The 19,463-nt window shown below is 34.0% G+C and overlaps 1 protein-coding gene and 1 long non-coding RNA gene across 4 annotated transcripts in view; both read left to right on the plus strand.

Moving 5' to 3' along the window:
* The window catches only part of adarb1b (adenosine deaminase RNA specific B1b), a 321,626-nt gene that overhangs the window by 265,065 nt on the left and 37,098 nt on the right, over positions 1-19,463 (plus strand). For all 3 annotated transcript variants that reach the window (XM_087268391.1, XM_087268392.1, XM_087268389.1), the window contains 2 exons: positions 6,787-6,864; positions 17,485-18,413. In XM_087268391.1, coding sequence (XP_087124517.1) covers positions 6,837-6,864; positions 17,485-18,413 — 957 coding nt within the window. In that variant the 5' untranslated portion in view covers positions 6,787-6,836. The remainder of the gene's footprint in view (positions 1-6,786; positions 6,865-17,484; positions 18,414-19,463) is intronic.
* LOC147835400 (uncharacterized) lies at positions 9,241-14,627 on the plus strand. The gene is made up of 3 exons (XR_015499883.1): positions 9,241-11,922; positions 12,162-12,488; positions 13,258-14,627. It is a non-coding gene; the product is annotated as an uncharacterized LOC147835400 (long non-coding RNA).

A 19,463-nucleotide genomic window follows, 5' to 3' on the forward strand; every position in this document is an offset into this window, starting at 1 on the left:
TAATTAATTAAAACTGGGTATTTTTGAGTGGTCCCTTAATATAAAACCGATAGAATAATATGAATGCAAACTATCACACATACAATTAATATAAATATACAAAGGTATTATCATATCAGATGGGGATTTTTTTCGTAAACTTAAGCTATTTTGTTCTTTGTTTTTTTTTTTTTTTTTTTTTTTTTTTTTTTTTATGAACTTGATTTTATAACTGCCCGAAGAGTTTAATGATGAAAACTAAATCTGAATTATGAAATTCCAAACATGGTAGTTTTATACTATTATGCTACTTTATAATATATCATGGTACTTTATAATATTATATTATATATAGTTTTTTTCTTTAAATATATTTTTCTTAAAATTAATCTATTATAAAAAATATATGATATAATAGATGCAATTATATTATTTTGAACCTTATGGGGGAAAAAGGGAAAAAATATACAGTTGAAGTCAGAATTATTAGCCCCCCCTGAATTATTAACCCTGTTTATTTTTTTCCCTAGTTTCTGTTTAACAGAAAGAAGATTTTTTTCAACACATTTCTAATCATAATAGTTTTAATAACTCATTTCTAATAACTGATTTATTTTATCTTTGCCGTGATGACATTAAGAAATATTTGATTAGACTTAATAATATTTGATTTGACTTTAAAATGTTTAAAATAAATAAATAAATAAAAACTGCTTTTATTCTAGCCGAAATAAAACAAATAAGACTTTCCCCAGAAGAAAAAATATTATCAAACATACTATGAAAATGTCCTTGCTCTGTTAAACATCATTTGGGAAATATTTAAAAAAGAAAAAAGATCAAAAAGGCACTAATAATTCTGACTTTAACTGTGTACATACTTACATACATACATACATACGTATATATATATATATATATATATATATATATATATATATATATATATATATATATATATATATATATGTGTGTGTGTATATATATATATATATATATATATATATGTGTGTGTGTGTGTGTGTGTGTATATATATATATATATATATATATATATATATATATATATAAATAAATATAAGTTTATACATTTATTTTGCATTTATATTTTTATTTATATAAAATTTTATCATAATTTTTAGTCATCATTTTTGTATTTCACATAATATTTTTGTATGTATGGTTATTTTTATTTTTTAATTAAAATATTTTTTAAAAATGTGTTTATTATAATCTTATAATATAATCTTGTGCGTTTCACTAGATTTTGTTTATATTTTAATTTTTAGTCATCTTGTAGATACAAAAGAATTTAATCAACACTTTTGTACTGTAGTTTAGGTCCGTTCCTCCAAATTTACCTTTTTTTATTCACAGCAGAAAGCAAGAGTTTTCATTTATTTATTTATTTATTTATTTATTTTATTTATTCATTTATTCATATAATTATTCATTTATATTTAATTTACTCTAATTTCATTTTAATTATTATTGTTTAATGATAATTTATATATTTTACACATTATGTTTGTGTCTGGTTAGTTTTTTAATACGGAAAATTATGATTGTGGTGTCTAAGCTTGTGCCTTCCACTAGATTTATTATTTTATATATTTATATTATATAAAATATTTTAGTCATCTCATTTTTCATATGTTTGTATATGCTAAAGAATGAAATCAACACTTTTGTACCGTAGTATAAATCCTCCAAATTTGCCTTTTTTTGTTATTCACAGAAAACGCAAGATACAAATTAATAACAACGTAAATAATAAACAACAAAATCATCTCTCTTTTTTAGTCAGAGAACTATGCCTTTAAAAATCCCCTAGTGTCTCAATCTGAAGTGAAAGAAACATTAACACTGGCATTTTTTCCTTGTTTTTTTGCGTCTTTTCTCTTAACTAATCTGGAAGCTCCTCATATTGTATAAAAGCCGCTTCACTATCGCCTCAAGTCAACGCCGCTCTATTATCAGCTCTTTTTCCTTTAACAAAATGTTGTATTTTGTGTTGTGTTTTTCACCTGAGCTCAAGGGGGACTAAAAAGCCCGTTGATGTCAATAACTATATATTTTTCCCTCCGCGGCGGCTGAAGATGAGGTCTAATCGAATGGATATTAAAGTCACAATAGACTGCTTCTGCTATTACGGCCTGTCAAGCACGGCCCTTTCTCTCAAAGATTAGTTTCTCCTGCTGAATATTTATACACTTACTGTAGGCTTAACCTCACAGTCAATGGCGTTTCATTGCACTTCTGCTCTATTCTGTGCTCTCGTCTTTCATTTCTCTGCTCTTCTCACCTCTCTTCTCCTCTTGTTCTCTCGGATTCACTCGCTTGTCTAATTAAAGTGCTTCGGGATGCACAATGTCATTATTTACAGGCATTATTTGACTGCCAATACTCTCTCTTTGGTTTTTGCAGCGCTAATGCTTTTTGTTTTGGTGAAGTGTCTTGTTTAAGTGGCGCTAATGATTGGAGGAGTGCGTGTTTGTTTTTGTAAATTAGTAGCTGCAGGGTTTACTTGGTCTTTAAAGTAATTGAGAACTTGGAGTATGTTAATTGTATAACTCCTGGAAAAGCCACTTGTTTATTCTATGGGCTCTATTTTGACGGTCCATGCGCAGAGCACAAAACACAAGGCGCAAACGCTTTCAGGACGTGTCAGAACGCATTTTTGCTAATTTAAGGACGGGAAAATCTGCTTTGCGCCATGGCGCATGGTCTAAAAGTGTTGAGTTTATTTTCTTAATGAGTTATAGGTGTGTTTTGAGAATAAACCAATTAGAGTCTCATCTCCCAGCCAGCTGCGTCCACAGCACATTCACTATTTACAGGACGTAAAGTAAGTCTAAGTGGAAAAACTGAGCATTTCACTAGCAAACAGTTAACAGTTTTTATTAACAGAAAACTGTTAAACAGAGCATCTACTGCGTGAGAATGAGCGATATGGATCACTTTCACTTTCGCTCTTGGATAGGGAAACCTTTACGCACAGACATCAATTAGTCTATAAATAATTAATTGCGTTTGTTAAGCGCAAATATTCATTTAAAAACTGTTTCTAAATTCAGTTATAATTTCCAGCAAACGAATAAATGAACAATATTAACAAAGTGTTAACGAAGAGTTATATCCTAAAACACATGCTGTGCCCCATATAATCTAAAACCTGACAGGTGGGCAAATCTAAGCTTGTTTTTAATAAAACAAATATAAATATGGATATAATAAATAATACTGCTAATTATAGTAATATTATACAAAAGCAAATTGTTATGAATGAACTGAAAAAGCCTCCCGAGATGAAGAAGACATAAAAGCAGTGGTTTTTCATATTTATGTAGGCTAGAAAATAATATGTTTTGTAATATTTTAATCATTTATATTTATATCCTTTATCAATTTTCATTATATCCTATATATATCCTTAATATTTAAATTTTTTCATTTCATTTTCATATTTAATTTTCATTTAAATATAATTTTCATTTTCCGGCGCAACTCTGCGCCGGAGTTTAGACTGGGTTTGTTTTGGTCTAATGAAAAATCTGTTTTAGTTTCTCAAAATAGCAACGCGCCAGCAGTGCGCCTCAGAACGCCTGCCTTTTTAGACCAGAACGCCTATGGGCGCACAAATGAGCGCTAATGCATTTGCTATTTAAACAGCGTAGCGCATCGCCTCAAAACAACTCTTGCGCCAAGCTGAAACTACCAAAAAAGTATTGCGCCGCGCCTTGCGCCACATTGCGCCGGGTGTATGATAGGGCCCTATAAGTCTGAATAGTTATTAACAGGGTTTCCACAGGGTCTTAAAAAGTCAAAAATTTAAAAAAATCTATATTTTAGGCCTTAAAAAGTCTAAAATTCGTTGTTCTGGGTCTTAAATATTTTTGCACAGGTCTTATTTTTCCGATGTCCATGTAACGCTACATCTAATGCTCATTTAAATTCTTTTTTGTTGTTGTTGCTTGGTTTTCCTGGTGTTGTAGTTCTTTCTTTCACTAGTCAAAATGTAATTTGCGGTATTACAACTACAAATGAGACCAACATGCAATAGCCAATCAGCTGGCTGTTATCGAACTCAGTGCGCGTGGCGAATGTGACATTATCACAGAGTTTGCGGAGGTCCGCTGAGTACGCGCTACATTATTATTAATTTTTTAAGACTCGAGCAAACAGTTTACACGGCGCCGCATTTCATTTGAGTTGAATATGAATCACTTTGAAGAGATTTTGTCTGAAACAGGTGCACCTGTACAGACATCTTTATGATCCGTCCATGCGTCATCATAGAGATAACCAGATGAACAATAATTCTTAGCTAGAAATTGCAACAGCTGTGGAAAAGGAAGAATGTTTTTGATAAAAATGTTTGGAAAAACCTGAGGGATACGTTTGTGAAAGCCAAAAGCGGTCATTGAAAAAGTGATCTAGGTACACAATTACAGAATATGCTTTTCCACCAGTCATAGGTTTTACACTGATGTATAAATTACAATTTTAAATTTAAAACAATTTAATATTTACAAAACTATAATTAAAGAAAAATGTTTTCTTTGATAACTGGAAAGGAATATTTGAACCTATAGGTTTGCGATATACTGATGTCCTGTTTTTCCAGGCTTTATTGGTGATAATGGTCAAGAATGTTGGACCATTATTGCCCTTTTAGCAGAAGTAGAGGACAGAATCTAACCAGCCAGCAATGTGTGAATTGTTGATTGGGTTAAATAAAAAAAAGTTTTTTTCTTGCCATAATAAAAAATATATTTGCAGAGCAACCCATGTTCTGTTGACATTAATATTTAACTTTAATAGATGTAACTGTCTGAGATATGAACAGAAGCAAGTGATGCATCACAAATTTGATTTAAAATAAATATATTATTAAAGCTATTCCACAATGTTAGGCAAATATAAAAAAATAATAAAAAACAATTAGTTAAAATATCTTGAATGACATTAATGATATGACACACACATACATTTATATATATATAGATGTGTATATATATAGATGTGTAAATATATAGTTGTGTGTGTATGTATATATATTTATTTATATATATATATATATATATATATATATATATATATATATATATATGTGTGTGTGTGTGTGTGTGTGTGTGTGTATATATGTGTGTGTGTGTGTGTGTGTGTATATATATATATATATATATATATATATATATATATATATATATATATATATATACATACGTCATATCATTAATATCATTCAAGATATTTTAACTAATTGTTATTTATTATTTTTTATTATATTTGCCTAACATTGTGAAATAACTTTAATAATATATTTATTTTTAAAAGTTACCTCCACTAAATGATTATATTTGAATTATTTTTGAGGTTACATTGTAAAAAATATCCATAAATGTGCAGTTTTTCATATTTTGTGATTCGTGTTTCAATTATTTTTTTCTTTTCTCTGTTTATTTCTGCTTTTGAATTACAATATTGGATCTGGATTTTCATCCACAAACTTTTAACCTTGATGAGTTAAAAAAAAAAATTGACTTTTATAAAAACGTTCATAATTTAAAAGTGATATTGTCTTGGTTGGTGTTGTATATTATGCTACAAAAACCTTGCAATAAGCTGCCAGTACATTTCTGTTATTTTACAGACCTATTTCTCTAGATATTATTTCTTATACATTATATTATATACAGTATGTTGTTTTACATTTTATTTATTAAGCTTTTTTTTTTTTTAAAAAAAAGCAGTGTATATGTGTGGATTTTTTAATCATAATTATCAATAATGCTGGAAACAGTCACCTAATATTATGGAGTAATATCTCCACCAAACGATCATATTTAAATCAGATTTGAGGGTACAATGTACAAACGAAGATGAATAAATTCACAGTTTTCCGTATTTTGTGATTAATTTTTAATTTATCTTTTTTTATTTTCTCTGTTCATTAATGTTTTTGAATTGCAGTATTAGACCTTCAACTTTATTCCAAAACTTTTAACCTTGATAAGTGTCTTTTATGAACATGTTTAATAGTTTAAAATGATATATTGTCTGGGTTGGTGTTGAATATTGCGCTACAAAAATTTTGTAATAAACTGCCAGAACACAGTTATTTTGCACTTATTTCTCTAAATATTATTTCTAATACATTATATTATTTAAAAGTACTAAAATGTCAATAAAAGTCAGTTTGTTAAACAATTTTCAACAACAAAAGTGGACAGAGCAGAGATCAAGGTCCCATAATGCAATTCACAGCCGTAAATAAATGGAAAATCTTTATGAATCACAAAATACGGAAACTGTTAATTAACAGATATTCTTTGCAGTGTATATTGAAGTAATAGCGCTAAAATGCAGCTTTGAGTCACAAGAACAAATTGTTTTACTATATATAATATATTTAATAACATATATAATACGGTAGCACTTTATTTTGATGGTCCATTTGAATATTAGTAGACTGTCTGCTTAATATCTGTTGATACTGCTCCTTCAACAGACATTTAACTGACTATAACATCGAAATAAAGTGTGACCAAAAGTACATCTGAATGTTAAAGCATGTATACCATACATGTATTGTCTACAAATAGCTCCTCTTTTGACTTATTTATTGTTACATAATAGAAAAATAAATCAGGTGAAAATAATGAATGAATGAATCTTCATACGCACTGTAAATTTTAATGCTCATCGTCAGGGGTTTGTCACAAAGCATTAGTAATCATGATTATAGTTATTTAGCTGCACCGCTAATGTCAATCTCTCTTTTCCTCTGTGTGTTTCTGTCAGGTGTGGCTGTGGCTCAGCAAGCGCAGGGCCAGTCGAGACGTTTGACCATCATGGATGTTGATGAGGAAGAGAACATGAGTGAGTTTTCATATCCGATCCCAAATCTTCTATCCACCAGCACAGAACCTCCACACAACCCTGAACTAATGTCACTTAGTGAACAGTTCATGTGCTTTCTTCCCTCTGTACCTCCCTCACACTAAATTATCCCAGCAGTCCCAGCGGTACGACAGTCATTCTTTTGTAGAGCCTATTTATATAGTTTGTATACACTTCTGTTCATTCTGAGCGTTTATTTTTATCTCCTCGTCCGCACGGCAATGGATTTAGGTCAATTTGTAATGTAAATGTTTATTTTAGGGTGAAATATCCATTAATTAAAGGTGCAGTATGTAAGTTTGACAACCAGTGGTTGAACTAGGCTAGTGCATGCCTCGTTTCAAACACACAAGCGCAGGTTGCCAGATAGACGACTTAAACAGAAGTGTGCCTAATGATGTGATCACAGCAGATGAGGATGAATCGTTAAGCGCGAGTGATTTACATGTTAAGTCAATGCAAAGACGTGAATAGACATCCCGCAGCACGATTCACATGAATGAGGTTGTGTGAATGACACAATTCACACGAATGAATTGCAAATCGCATGAGTTGGAAAATCTGAACTTCAGCGAACATTTACGCCGTGTTAACCAATCATGAGCTTGCTCTTTTTAGGGGCGTGATTATGACATAGTGCCTGTATTTGGTCTCCCGAAGGCAAATCCTCTTGCTGACACCGGACAATGTTTCATCAAACTGGGCTTAGCTCAGTCTGAAGCACCGCTGAAAGCCTCCATCATCCAGGTATAGTTTCTGGAGGAGTTGATGAACTCACAGAGCTGGATGCACCTCTGAGAGGATCTAGTGGTTGATTGATATAAGCTGTTTTTCAGCCTTCATAAAGCACAGCTACTATCGCAATAGAATCTACGTTAGCCATTTCGCACCAAAGTTAGAGTCACCGGGCAGACAGAAACCCTGCCTATGAAGTGAATTTGTGACTATTGTGAAGTGAATTTGACTCACGAATGAAGCGAAATTGACCCGCAAATGAATCGAAATTGACGCCCAAGTTAAGCAAATTTGACGCGCAAATGAAGCGAAATTGATGCGTGAATGAAGCAAAATTGATACGTGAAGTATATTTGACGTGTGAATGAAACAAATTTGACACCCAAATGAAGCTAAATTGATGCGCGAATGAAGCGAAATTGACACGCAAATGAAGTAAATTTGACCAACGAATGAAACGAATTTGACGCCCAAATGAAACAAATATGACGCACAGATGAAGCAAAATTGCCTCACGAATGAAGGGAAAGTGACGCACGAACGAAGCGAAATTGACGCACGAATGAAGTGAATTTGAAGCCAAAATGAACCGATTTGACGCACGAATGAAGCGGATTTGGCGCACAAATAAAGAGAGTAAACAAAATTTATTTACTGCGTAAGCCCTGTCTGGTGTGAACAAAACCTTACCATTTTGTTGGAGTGCAGTAAGTGTACTATTCTGTGCTTCTTAATGGCTGTATTTAAATTTCTGTTGTGTTTCGTCTGGTGTAAACAACCAAATTGCTCATCACTACGGATCTCGTCACATAGCATGTTGTTAGGACACGGGTTACAATGTAACCTGCTCACCTAAAGTATATGTTTGTAACATTTATATTATGTGCTAATTAATATCCACCTCATGTAGAGCTCTGAGTCTCATTTCAGAGTTTGCTACTGTCCATCAAAGATCACATTTCGGTCAAGGACACATTCTCTGAGAGCATTCCTGACTGACTAAATGAAATATGCTGTTTTCCAACAAGGCAGCCCGGGGTGCTGAAATATAATTGGCTAAACTGACATTGGTCTTGTTAAATGACCAAAATAAAGACAGCCGTTCCGGCACATAACTCGGATTTTCAAGCAGAAAAATTGTTTTTCAGATGAACAAGAATCTTTACATGGCCTGTTTCCTAAATATCTGTGAACGTATTATGGTATTTTTATGCTTTAGAAGAGTCAAAAATTGACATACAGCACCTTTAAGACGAATGCTTGCTTAGTTTCTTCACAATTCTGCCAATTTATATGAATTGTTTGATTAAACGATTTACTCGTTAAGACTGGGACTTCGTTCTTGACAGTTTTAGTCTCGTATTTATATATTCACGATGGGACTAAACACAAAATAATGTTTAATTAACATTAACAAAACAAATTCCAAAAAAATAGAGAGATATCTTTGGTCGCATGACCTTACAGTTGAAGTCAAAATGATTAGCCCTCCTGTGTAATTTTTTTCCTTTTTAAATATTTACCAAATGATGTCTAACAAATTCAGGAATTTTTCACAATATTTCCTATGATATGTTTTTTTCTGGAGATGGTCTTAGTTGTTTTTTTGTTTTTTTTTTGGCTAGAATAAAAGCAGTTTTTAATTTATTTAAAGTAATTTTTAGCTCAATATTATTAACCCTCTTACCAGTTAAACTCTGTGGACCCAGTACCGGGTCCGTGACATCATCGACTTTTGCTTTAAGATTTAAAGGGCTAGCATTACACCAGACCCCCATAAGTGGTTTCATTTGAAAGTGTAGAATCTATATTTTATGCACATATGCATCACTTTGGTTTTTATTTTACTGTACAAAAGTAATTTACACTTAAATACACAGTATTTTGGAGACCCGAGCTATGTATTTTACATTGGTTTATTTTCATATTTTTCATATGACACATGTACAAGTTATAGCTCAAATGAAAGCTCTTGGTGGTGCTTATACGGTTCTAGCATTCTTTTTACTGAATTATATTTACATATTAAACAGTTGCCGAATGAATCGCCGTGTTTCCATGGCGCAGAAGTGAAAACAATACATTTATGATCACTTAGCAGCCCCAGATAGCACAGACAGCTGTCATCTCTTACCTTATGCTGTGTGTTTCAGGGCCATTTCCCCTCTGTTTTTTAGGTGATGTGCATAAGTAATCCTTTTTTATGTCTGATGTGATCCAAAAACAGATAATTATGTTTGATCAAACAAAAGAATAGTGAAAAATGAAAACAATGATCGCTCCCTGTGGCTTGTATAGCACCTCTCATCAGTTGGAATGCAATAACTTTTGCATAGATTATGGTAGAGACCTTTTTCTTTTTCCTATAATTACAGACGTGTGCAGGAACCACCTAAATTAATTACAGCTCGCTAGACCACACAGAACCTAAAAGATACACTTTCAAATTTGAGTTTATAAAAAAGAAAATACAAAAAGCGCCTCTTTTTTTTAGGTGTTTATTATAACACAAACAACATATACAGTTATTTTAAACACATTCAATAGTGTTTTATGAAAATTCAAAAGGTTTTCTTTAAAATAAAACCAAATTTTTGCATTTACACGTCTGCATGTGGATTTGGGATGCTTTTAAATTTGGGTAGGCAAAATCCAGGTGGAAATCCCTAAATAACAGCAGAGTTTAACTGGTTTAACAGTTTTTTGGATTGTCTACAGAACAAACCATCTTTATACAATGATTTACCTAATTACCCTAAATTGTCTAATGAACCCAGTTGTCAGCATGGCAAAAATAAAAGAAATCAGTTATTAAAACTATTATCTTTAGTAATGTGTTGAAAAAAAACCTTCTTTCCGTTAAACATAAATTGGGGGGAAAACATACAGTGGGGGGCTAATAATTCTGACCTCAGCTGTGTATATCTATATCACTAGAGGCTGTGCATAAAAATGAAATACCACATAAATTGTCAATTCCCTAATACACTGTGCTTCACACTTCCATTTGATCAAAGAAGGACTGATCCGACTCAAGACTGGAGAAATACACATCGTTCCTCCAGCGTCTCAGAGTCCCGTTCCTCTTTATTCAGCAGTGCGGTGAATAGAGGATTCTGGGAAGAGTTGTTAACCCAGAGAAAATGTAACCCTCTATTGTCCCGTCACTCAGAGGCTTCTGTTCAGAGCCGATGACAATGGAGGACCTCCTCATTTATTACGGATCTGTAGCGAAGCAGACGCTTTCTTATTTAGATTTTTTTGGCTGATAAGCGTGCTTGATATCCCAAGCTTTCTACCTCTGACAGTGCATATTTCTCTATCAGCTTTAGACATGGAAACTATGGGATTATGCACAGCAGTTCATGAGCGACGGTTGTACAGGCTCATTCAGCACCAGATTTTCCACACTATTGAGTAATAAGAAAGACCAAGTTGTTTTTCACCCACTTTCTTCACCGTTTTACCAGATTTTCATTTTTATGTTCACGTTCTCCATAGTAATTTGAGAACGTTTTAAACAAGACTGAGATTTGAGAATCAACATGGTGGCCTTTTTTGACATTGCTAATGCACAATGATTGTTACTAAACCTCTGCGTATATTGGAAGTTCACGGCTTTAGAGGAATTATCCTCTTTCCATGTGATTTAAGCAGTCGGTGCTACAGCAGGTGTCTGCTTTTACACACCTTTATAAGCCAGTGTTTTTTTTTTTTTTTACGTTTTTTACTGGCTACAGGATTTCAGATGAAGGTGGGGAGGTCTTGAAACTGACAGTTTTATCTGTTTTTGTTTATCCAGAGCTCTTAAAGTTTTCTCTCATAAATCAAAACTGCATTATTTTTGTTGATAGTGTCATTTACTCCCTTCTGAAACCTGGTGAAGCTAATGTTTACTTATAAGGCCACATCTTAAAAGAGTACTGCACTTTGTTGAAACATATTTCAACTCCCCTATATTAAACCAGTTGAGTGTTACCACTTTTTTTTTTTAAATCCAAATAGCCGATTTCCAGGTCTGATGGGACTACTTTTAGCTTAGCTTAGCATAAATCATTGAATCTGATTAGACCATTAGCATCTCTCTCAAAAACGACCAAAAAGTTTCAATCATTTTCCTAATATAAGCTTGATGCTTTTGTAGTTATATTCTTTACTAAAAAAATGAAAAGTTGCTATTTTCTTGTCCGATATGTCTAGGAAATATACTCTCATTCCTGCTTAATCAAAGAATTTGCATCCATGCCATGGCTTCATAGTATTTTACAATAAAACTAAGAAGCACCTAACAAAAAAAAGCAAGTGGTGCTCGCTGCAGAGCCATTTGAGGAGAGCTGAGCTCCAGCGAGGGGGAGCTTAAGCTTGAGCTCCACCTTTTTTGCACTTCTTCTACGAGTGATGTCACTGGGGGTAGGGTTAGGGGTGGGGTTGGTGTACGGATTAAAACAGTTTACAGGAGGAGGAGCGACAGCTCATGCTCCCCCTCGCTGGAGCTCAGCTCTCCTCAAATGGCTCTGCAGCGAGCACCCTCTCAAAAAAAGTCCTCAGAACCAAGCCCTACACTTAAACCACCATTTAAACAATTTAATTTCACCTGCTACGGTCTTAGACATATCTGACAACACTCCCATTTTTCCCAGGAGTCTCTTGTATTTCAAACCCATCTACGCCACCATTTTTTAAAAAGCCCATATAGCCGATTTCCTGGTCTGAAAAAAAATTATGTCTGCAAAATTGCAAAACTAAATAAATTATTGACAACCCCTTAACTTTAAAAAAATTGTAAATTCAAGGAATCATCTTTGAATATTTTTTTTTTCAGCGTAAGACTACTTTTAGCTTAGCTTAGTCTTAGTCAGTGAATTAAGGTCATTGAATCAGATTAGACCATTAGCATCTTGCTCTCGATCACTTTTTTATTTAAAGTTTGAGTCTTCTGTAGTTATATCATACAGTATGTTAAAACCACAGCTGGTGAAATGATATTGTTTAAATGGTGGTCCAAGTGTAGGGCTTGGTTCTTAGGACTTTTTTCAGGTACTGTACATGCTGAAGCCATGGTACGACAGCAAAGTTCTTTGATTATTAAGCAGGAATAGGAGTATAGTTTCTAGCCATGTCAAACTAGAAAATAGCAACTTTTCTGTCAGTCTTAGTACACAATACAACTACAAAAGGGTCAAGCTTAAAATAGGAAAATTATTGAAGCTTTTTTGAGAAAGATGCTAATGGTCTAATCAGATTCAATGACCTATGCTAAGCCAAATCAAAGAGCTTAGAATGACCAAGAGGCGACACTTTAGTGTAATTTGGGAAACAGACACTAGAGGGTGCGGCGGCCATTTTGGAATGAAAACTCCATTAGAACAACAGCATATTATAAGTCTGTAAAATAAAGTATTAAAAGTGCTGATGATTGTGATAATAAGTGTTGTATTGTTGTATTTCAGGTTGTATCTCAGTTTTAATGGGCTTTTTAAATAAATAAACAAAAAACAAAGCAGCTGCTTGCCATCGCGACAGTAATGAGATCCAATGGATCACTTTCACTCGAAAATGGCGGAATCCGGGGCTGTTGCTGGGCGCTGCTGTTGCAATGGAACGTTCTATTGAGTGTCGCCTCTTGGTCATTCTAAGCTCTTTGGCTAAGCTAAAAGTGCTCCCAGAGATTGACTGAAAGATTTAAACAATAATAAAACTCAACTGCTTATCTCTGGGGCACTTGTAAAATGATTTTAAAAAAATTTATAAAATTCTGTTATGCTTAAGAATGACATCAGCATATATTCTGTGCTAACATGTATACAGCATTCCAATTAAACATTACCTTATTCAAAAACAGTATTTTGAGCAGACTGATGGGATTAAACTCATAATCATAGAAACCATCCCCGTAATAAAATATGTGGAATAATCTAAATTTAATTACAATAAACACGCATACACCTTGATTACAATTTTATTAGTCTGACCAATTTTATCAGCATAGATCATACTTTATGTATGACCCTCTCTTAAACATTGAATTACAAAACTCAAAATATGCATGTAATATACATGTACCGTAATATTTTACATGTATATATTACACGTTGCTGTTAGACTGTTTATTTATTTCCATACAGGAGACACTTTGGCTGCACATTCCTGTCAGAATTGGCACTCTTTACTAATTACAACTGCATTGATGGTGAAGAAGATTGTGATTTGCACAAGTTATATTGTTGATGTGGCCTATAATACGTTGAATTGTTTCCCAGCTCACTAGGTTTTGGAACAGAGCTGTTGTTAGTTTCCATAAATTACAGCCAAACCACTTGCATGAACTGATGAGTACAAGTGTGTGTGGATCCGATTCGACATGCTAAAGTTTTTTTTTTTCTGAATTTGCTCCAGACTGGTTTTTTTTTTCTTTCTCTTGTTTTTAGATTTTCTTTCTTTCTCTTCCATGTTCTTTTTCTTGCTTGCCCTGTGTTTTTTCTCTTCTCAGATATCTTCATTTTCTTTCTCCTCCTGCCTTGCATCCACTCCTTTATCCTCCCTGTTGTTCCTACTGTTTACAGAGAGTCTTTACTCTGTTCCCCTACTGTTCACGGATGCTGTTCTCTCTCTACCAGAGCACTGAAAGCAGTAACCTAGCGAGCTTTTGCTGAAGGATGTTATAAATGAAAATTTAGCCAAAGTTCCATCAGCTTTGTCAACGGGACAAGATGATGTGTGTTTCCTCTGCTTAAGACAAAAAAGAAAAACTATTTGGAATGTAGACATAGGATAAGTCTCACAAAAACATGTCCAGCTCATTTTTTCATCCTAAAAATAAAATGTCAGTGCTAAATATGCATTACGTTTGGTTTTTATAGATCTATTTGAATGTGACTATTGAGTTAATTTAATTGGACTTTTAGATTAAACCTTTAGAGCACAATTACGTAAATATTAAAATGAATCTACTCTGTAAAACCCAACAGTGAACTTTATCAAATGAAATAAGTGTAGTTATCTCAAAATTTACTCAAAGTTAATTCTACTCATTTGAAGTTCTAAAAAGAAATGTGTTACTTGAATATCTCATTACTTCAGCTTAAATGGAGTAAGTTCACATTACTCATATAGATTAGTTTTTTTAACTCAAATGGTTTGCAGCAATCAGTTTCCTCAAACAATTTGAGTTGCCATAACTTATTGGGTTTCACAGTACTCAGTTGGTTTGAGTTCTCTTCATTTATTAGGTTTTACTGTGCTCAAATTGCTTCGTTTACTCAAATGGATTAAGTTCACAGTACTCATTAGGATTAGTTTTTTAACGTAAATTGTTTGTTTCCTATAATGTTATGAGGATTTTTTTTTTAAGTATTTTTATCCATTTCTCAGTATATATGGGTATTATGTATTGGTGCATTTGAGCAAAACAGATTTATTAAACATAGTTTATTTAGTTTAGTTTAAGACTTTATTAATCCCCTCTGGGTAATTCATTCCGACATGGCGGTGCTTCACATATCATGGCCTTGGAATTATACGGTTCTATCTGTGTTCTGAATGATTTTGAGATATTGAGCTTCTATGGAAGTTTTTGCATTCCATAGCAAACAGTATGTGTGTAAAAAATTTTTTTTAAAGTCTTAAAATGTCAACAACTTATAAAAAACATCCCATAATGTAAATAAGTTATTTTTAAAGTTATTTTAAAGTTATTTTTTTAAATTTAATAAGAATATGTCAATAACTCAATTTTGTCAAAATGTCAGATAGAACCTTATAATTCCAAGGTGACGATATAACAGGAATAACACACAATAAACCCAACACTTAACATCAAGTACACAAACATGCAAAAAGAAATCTAATAATAAATTTAAAAAATAATCCATCGATTTACTATGTATTACATAACCGAATTGCTTCAGGCACAAAAATGAATTTAGAATGATTTGTGGAACATCTTATTGTCTTAGACGTCACCCAAGGGGCATCCACTCCAACATCACATTTCCCCAATTAATCAGCAACATCTAAAGACCGAATTTCCACATCTTTATCATCTTCACTTTTAAAAAAGAAACTAACAGCTTTATAAAAGTACTTTAAAACTCCACGAGATGACAAAAAAACTAGCTGAACTACAAAACAAAACAACAAACTGAAGCATGCCTGCAAATCTGCCAGTTGCCACAAGAGCAACGCCCGGAAGTGAATAAGATGTATTCAATGCAATTCAGTTTATTAGTTAATGTTAATTAATGTATTTACTAACATGAACAAACAATGAACAATACATTTACTACAGTATGTATTTATGTTAGTAAACTTTAGTTAATAAAAATACAGTTATTCATTGTTAATTCATGTTAACTCACGGTGCATTAACTAATGTTAACAAGCACGGACTTGGATGTTAATAATGCATTAGTAAATGTTTAATTATGATTAATAAATGCTGTACAAGTGTTGTTCATGATTAGTTCATGTTAGTAAATGCATTAGCTAATGAACCTTATTGTAAAGTGTTACCAGTTCATATTTATAGCGCTTTTCACAATGTAGTTCTAGTAAAGTCCAGATTTCAGAGTTTATGTTCAGTTTCGTTTAGCTCAGTGTGGCTTTAATTTCACTGCTGAAGGTTCAAACACTGTAGAGCGAATCCACCGATCCACTCGACAATAGTGACAGTGGCCAGGAACAAAAACTTTACCAATTGACGAAGTAAAGGGAAAAAAAACCCTGAGAGAGACTAGGCTCTGTTGGGCACAACCATAATTCTTCTGACCAAATTTCCTGTGTGGAGCTGCAGTCGAGGCTTAAGTCCAATCTAATTAATTAAATAATCAAATTCAAATAGATCTATAAAAAATAATATTAAAATATATATTAAAATAATGTTTTAGTCATAAAACATAGAATAAAAACATAGAAATTGAAACATATTTCATTTAAATTCATGTAAAATTTTGCAAAAACAAAAAGACAAACTACAACATTTCAACAAACTTTTAGATATTTTCTGCTTCTCTTGATTTTTGCTATTTTTGAAAATTGTATTTAATATGTTTCCCTAACATTTACATTTGGGCTACTAATTTTTTAACCATTATTGCAAGTAATTTTGTTAGATTAGCTCCAGATTTGGCTTCAGTGCTGATTAAGCTAATGTAAATGCACAAATATAATAATGTAAAGCATCCTATTGAAATGAGAGATTTGTAGGAGGTGAACTCTTATATGCTAAACACTGTATTTATTTGTCTATTAAATTAATTGACTGCAATATTTACTAAAACCTTGGAATAACTTAAATCAGCAGCCCAATGTGGCTATTTGTACTATTTATTTGAGAGAGGATGAAAAATGATGCTGCACATGTTTGGTGAGATTAGAGAAATGCCTTCTTAAGTGATTATTATTATAATAATGTTAGCTTTTTATTATAAACCCAGATTTATTGGTGTTTTTATAACCTCTATTCATATGGACCTGGAAATAAAGTGCATTTGTCAAAAAGAGTCCCACTATTAGTAGTTATTACCCTTTTAAAACTGGTTATCTCCAACAAGATGATTGATTGACTCTGCATGTGCCATTGCCTGCAAAGCTGAACGCTCGAACTGTACTTTAAATTAGAGTGATGATTATGATCGTTTAGATTTTATACCTCATGGTTTTCCTTAATTATAATAATTAATCGTTTTTTAGTCATCTCATCATGATGTTTCAGATGATTAGTCTAAAAATGTATCTCTTGGCACACACAAAAAGGAACACACATTACTTGTTCGGTTACAAAGAAAGATAAAGGAATCTATAAATTTTACATTTACAAGATCCTGCAACGAAGGCGTTGTAAGTTACTCTTTCTGGGCACCGCAGGTTCATGCAGCACCGACGTAAAGGAAAACCGCAACCTGGACAACGTCTCTTCTAAGGAGGGAGCTGGCCTGGTGGAGCAGCTCCCGAATGGTAGTGGAGGAGGGGGTCGCAAGCGCCCTCTGGAGGAGGGCAACAATGGCCACTCGCACTCCAAATTCAGACCCAAGAAACGTAAGAAAACCCCAGGGCCGGTTCTGCCCAAAAATGCCCTGATGCAGCTCAATGAGATCAAACCAGGTTTGCAGTACAAGCTGCTCTCGCAAACCGGCCCAGTTCACGCTCCAGTCTTCGTCATGACCGTCGAGGTTAATGGGCAGTTGTTTGAAGGCTCTGGGCCTACAAAGAAAAAGGCCAAATTGAATGCTGCAGAGAAGGCCCTGCGATCCTTTGTGCAGTTCCCAAACGCATCCGAGGCCCACCTGGCCATGGGCCGAACGCTCACAGTCAACACTGATTTCACCTCCGACCAGGCTGACTTCCCTGACATGCTCTTCAACGGGTTTGAGACGCCGGCACCGCCTGAGGAAACGTTTTTTCTGGGTTCCAACGGCAACGGCTCCTTAAACCCGCTGGGAGAGTATCCCGTTCCTCAGGCGGCAGGTACAAACAGCCTCGTGCAGGCGCCGCTCCCGCCGCCCTCCTCCTTCGCCTCCTCGGCCAGCGGCAAAAACCCTGTCATGATCCTCAATGAGCTACGGCCGGGCCTCAAGTATGAGTTTGTGTCAGAGAGCGGGGAGAGCCATGCTAAGAACTTTGTGATGTCGGTGACTGTGGACTCGCAGATGTTTGAGGGATCGGGGAGAAATAAGAAACTCGCGAAAGCCCGAGCAGCCCAGGCAGCTCTGTCATCGCTCTTCAACATGCAACTGGACCAGACCCCGTCCCGACAACCCATCCCGAGGGAGGGCCTACAACTGCACCTGCCACAGGTAAGAACTCGGTCACTCGGTCTCTGAAGGGTTTTATATTTGGCAGAAAACATACCCACGTGTAGACTTTTTTACATGTTAGGGTTCAACACTAGGGATATTTTCTACTGGCCCAATTGGACAATGGTCCAAAATTTTCACTGGCCATACCAAAACAATTTAATAAAAATAGCTAATTTTTAGCCACATATTTTAAGTAATGTGTCAAAAATAATGCCTGTGAATCTAGAATTTTAATATTTTAAAAATGTAATAATATTTAGCAGTAAAATAAAGCAGTATGGAAAATGTGCAGGAATTTTATTGCAAAACAAAAGGTGGCTGACTTAAAAGTGACAGAAACCATGCAAAACATCACTTTTTTTCATCGTGTTGTACCCATGTAAATATCTATTTCCACAACGTTAGAAACAGACGTTTTCTTTTAGCCTCATTATTTGATGTTGCCGTCTCTTCAATTCAACAGCCAATCAGATAAAAGGAACCAAAAAGCAATATGATGTTTACGACTTCATAGAAAATGCGAAACATTCAAAGACTTAAAAGCGCAAGTTGTTTCTCGATTCTAAGACTGTATATATGCACACAATTGACGAAATGTCGCAGGCAAATCAAAAATTTTATGACAAGGCAGCGCTGGCCTGATCGGGCCAGTAACAATTCCTAACATCCCTCACATTGGCCCCGAGCCATCGGGCCGTCCTTATTGTTGAGCCCTGCATGCGGATCTCAAGATGGGGCTTTGTTAGAGCACAGTGTTACAATGTAACCTGCTCATGTTTATGTTTGTAAGAATCAGAAAGAGCTTTGTTGCCAAGTGTGCTTGCACAGACAAGGAATTCATCTGAAAGGGTCTTCCATTACACAGAGTTTAAAAAGTGCAAACATAGTGTAGACATAAATAGAAGAATAGAATGAATAACTAACAATAGCATACAAAATCAAGAGTATATAAATTAAAATAACTGTCCTTAATGTTTATATTCATTTGTTCATTTTCCTTCAGCTTAGTCCCTTATTTAGGGATGTCACAGCGGAATGAACCGCCAA

The sequence above is a fragment of the Danio rerio genome, chromosome 9, assembly GCF_052040795.2.
Source record: "Danio rerio strain M-AB ecotype USA chromosome 9, GRCz13ab, whole genome shotgun sequence".
In the NCBI taxonomy this organism is placed as follows: Eukaryota; Metazoa; Chordata; class Actinopteri; order Cypriniformes; family Danionidae; genus Danio; species Danio rerio.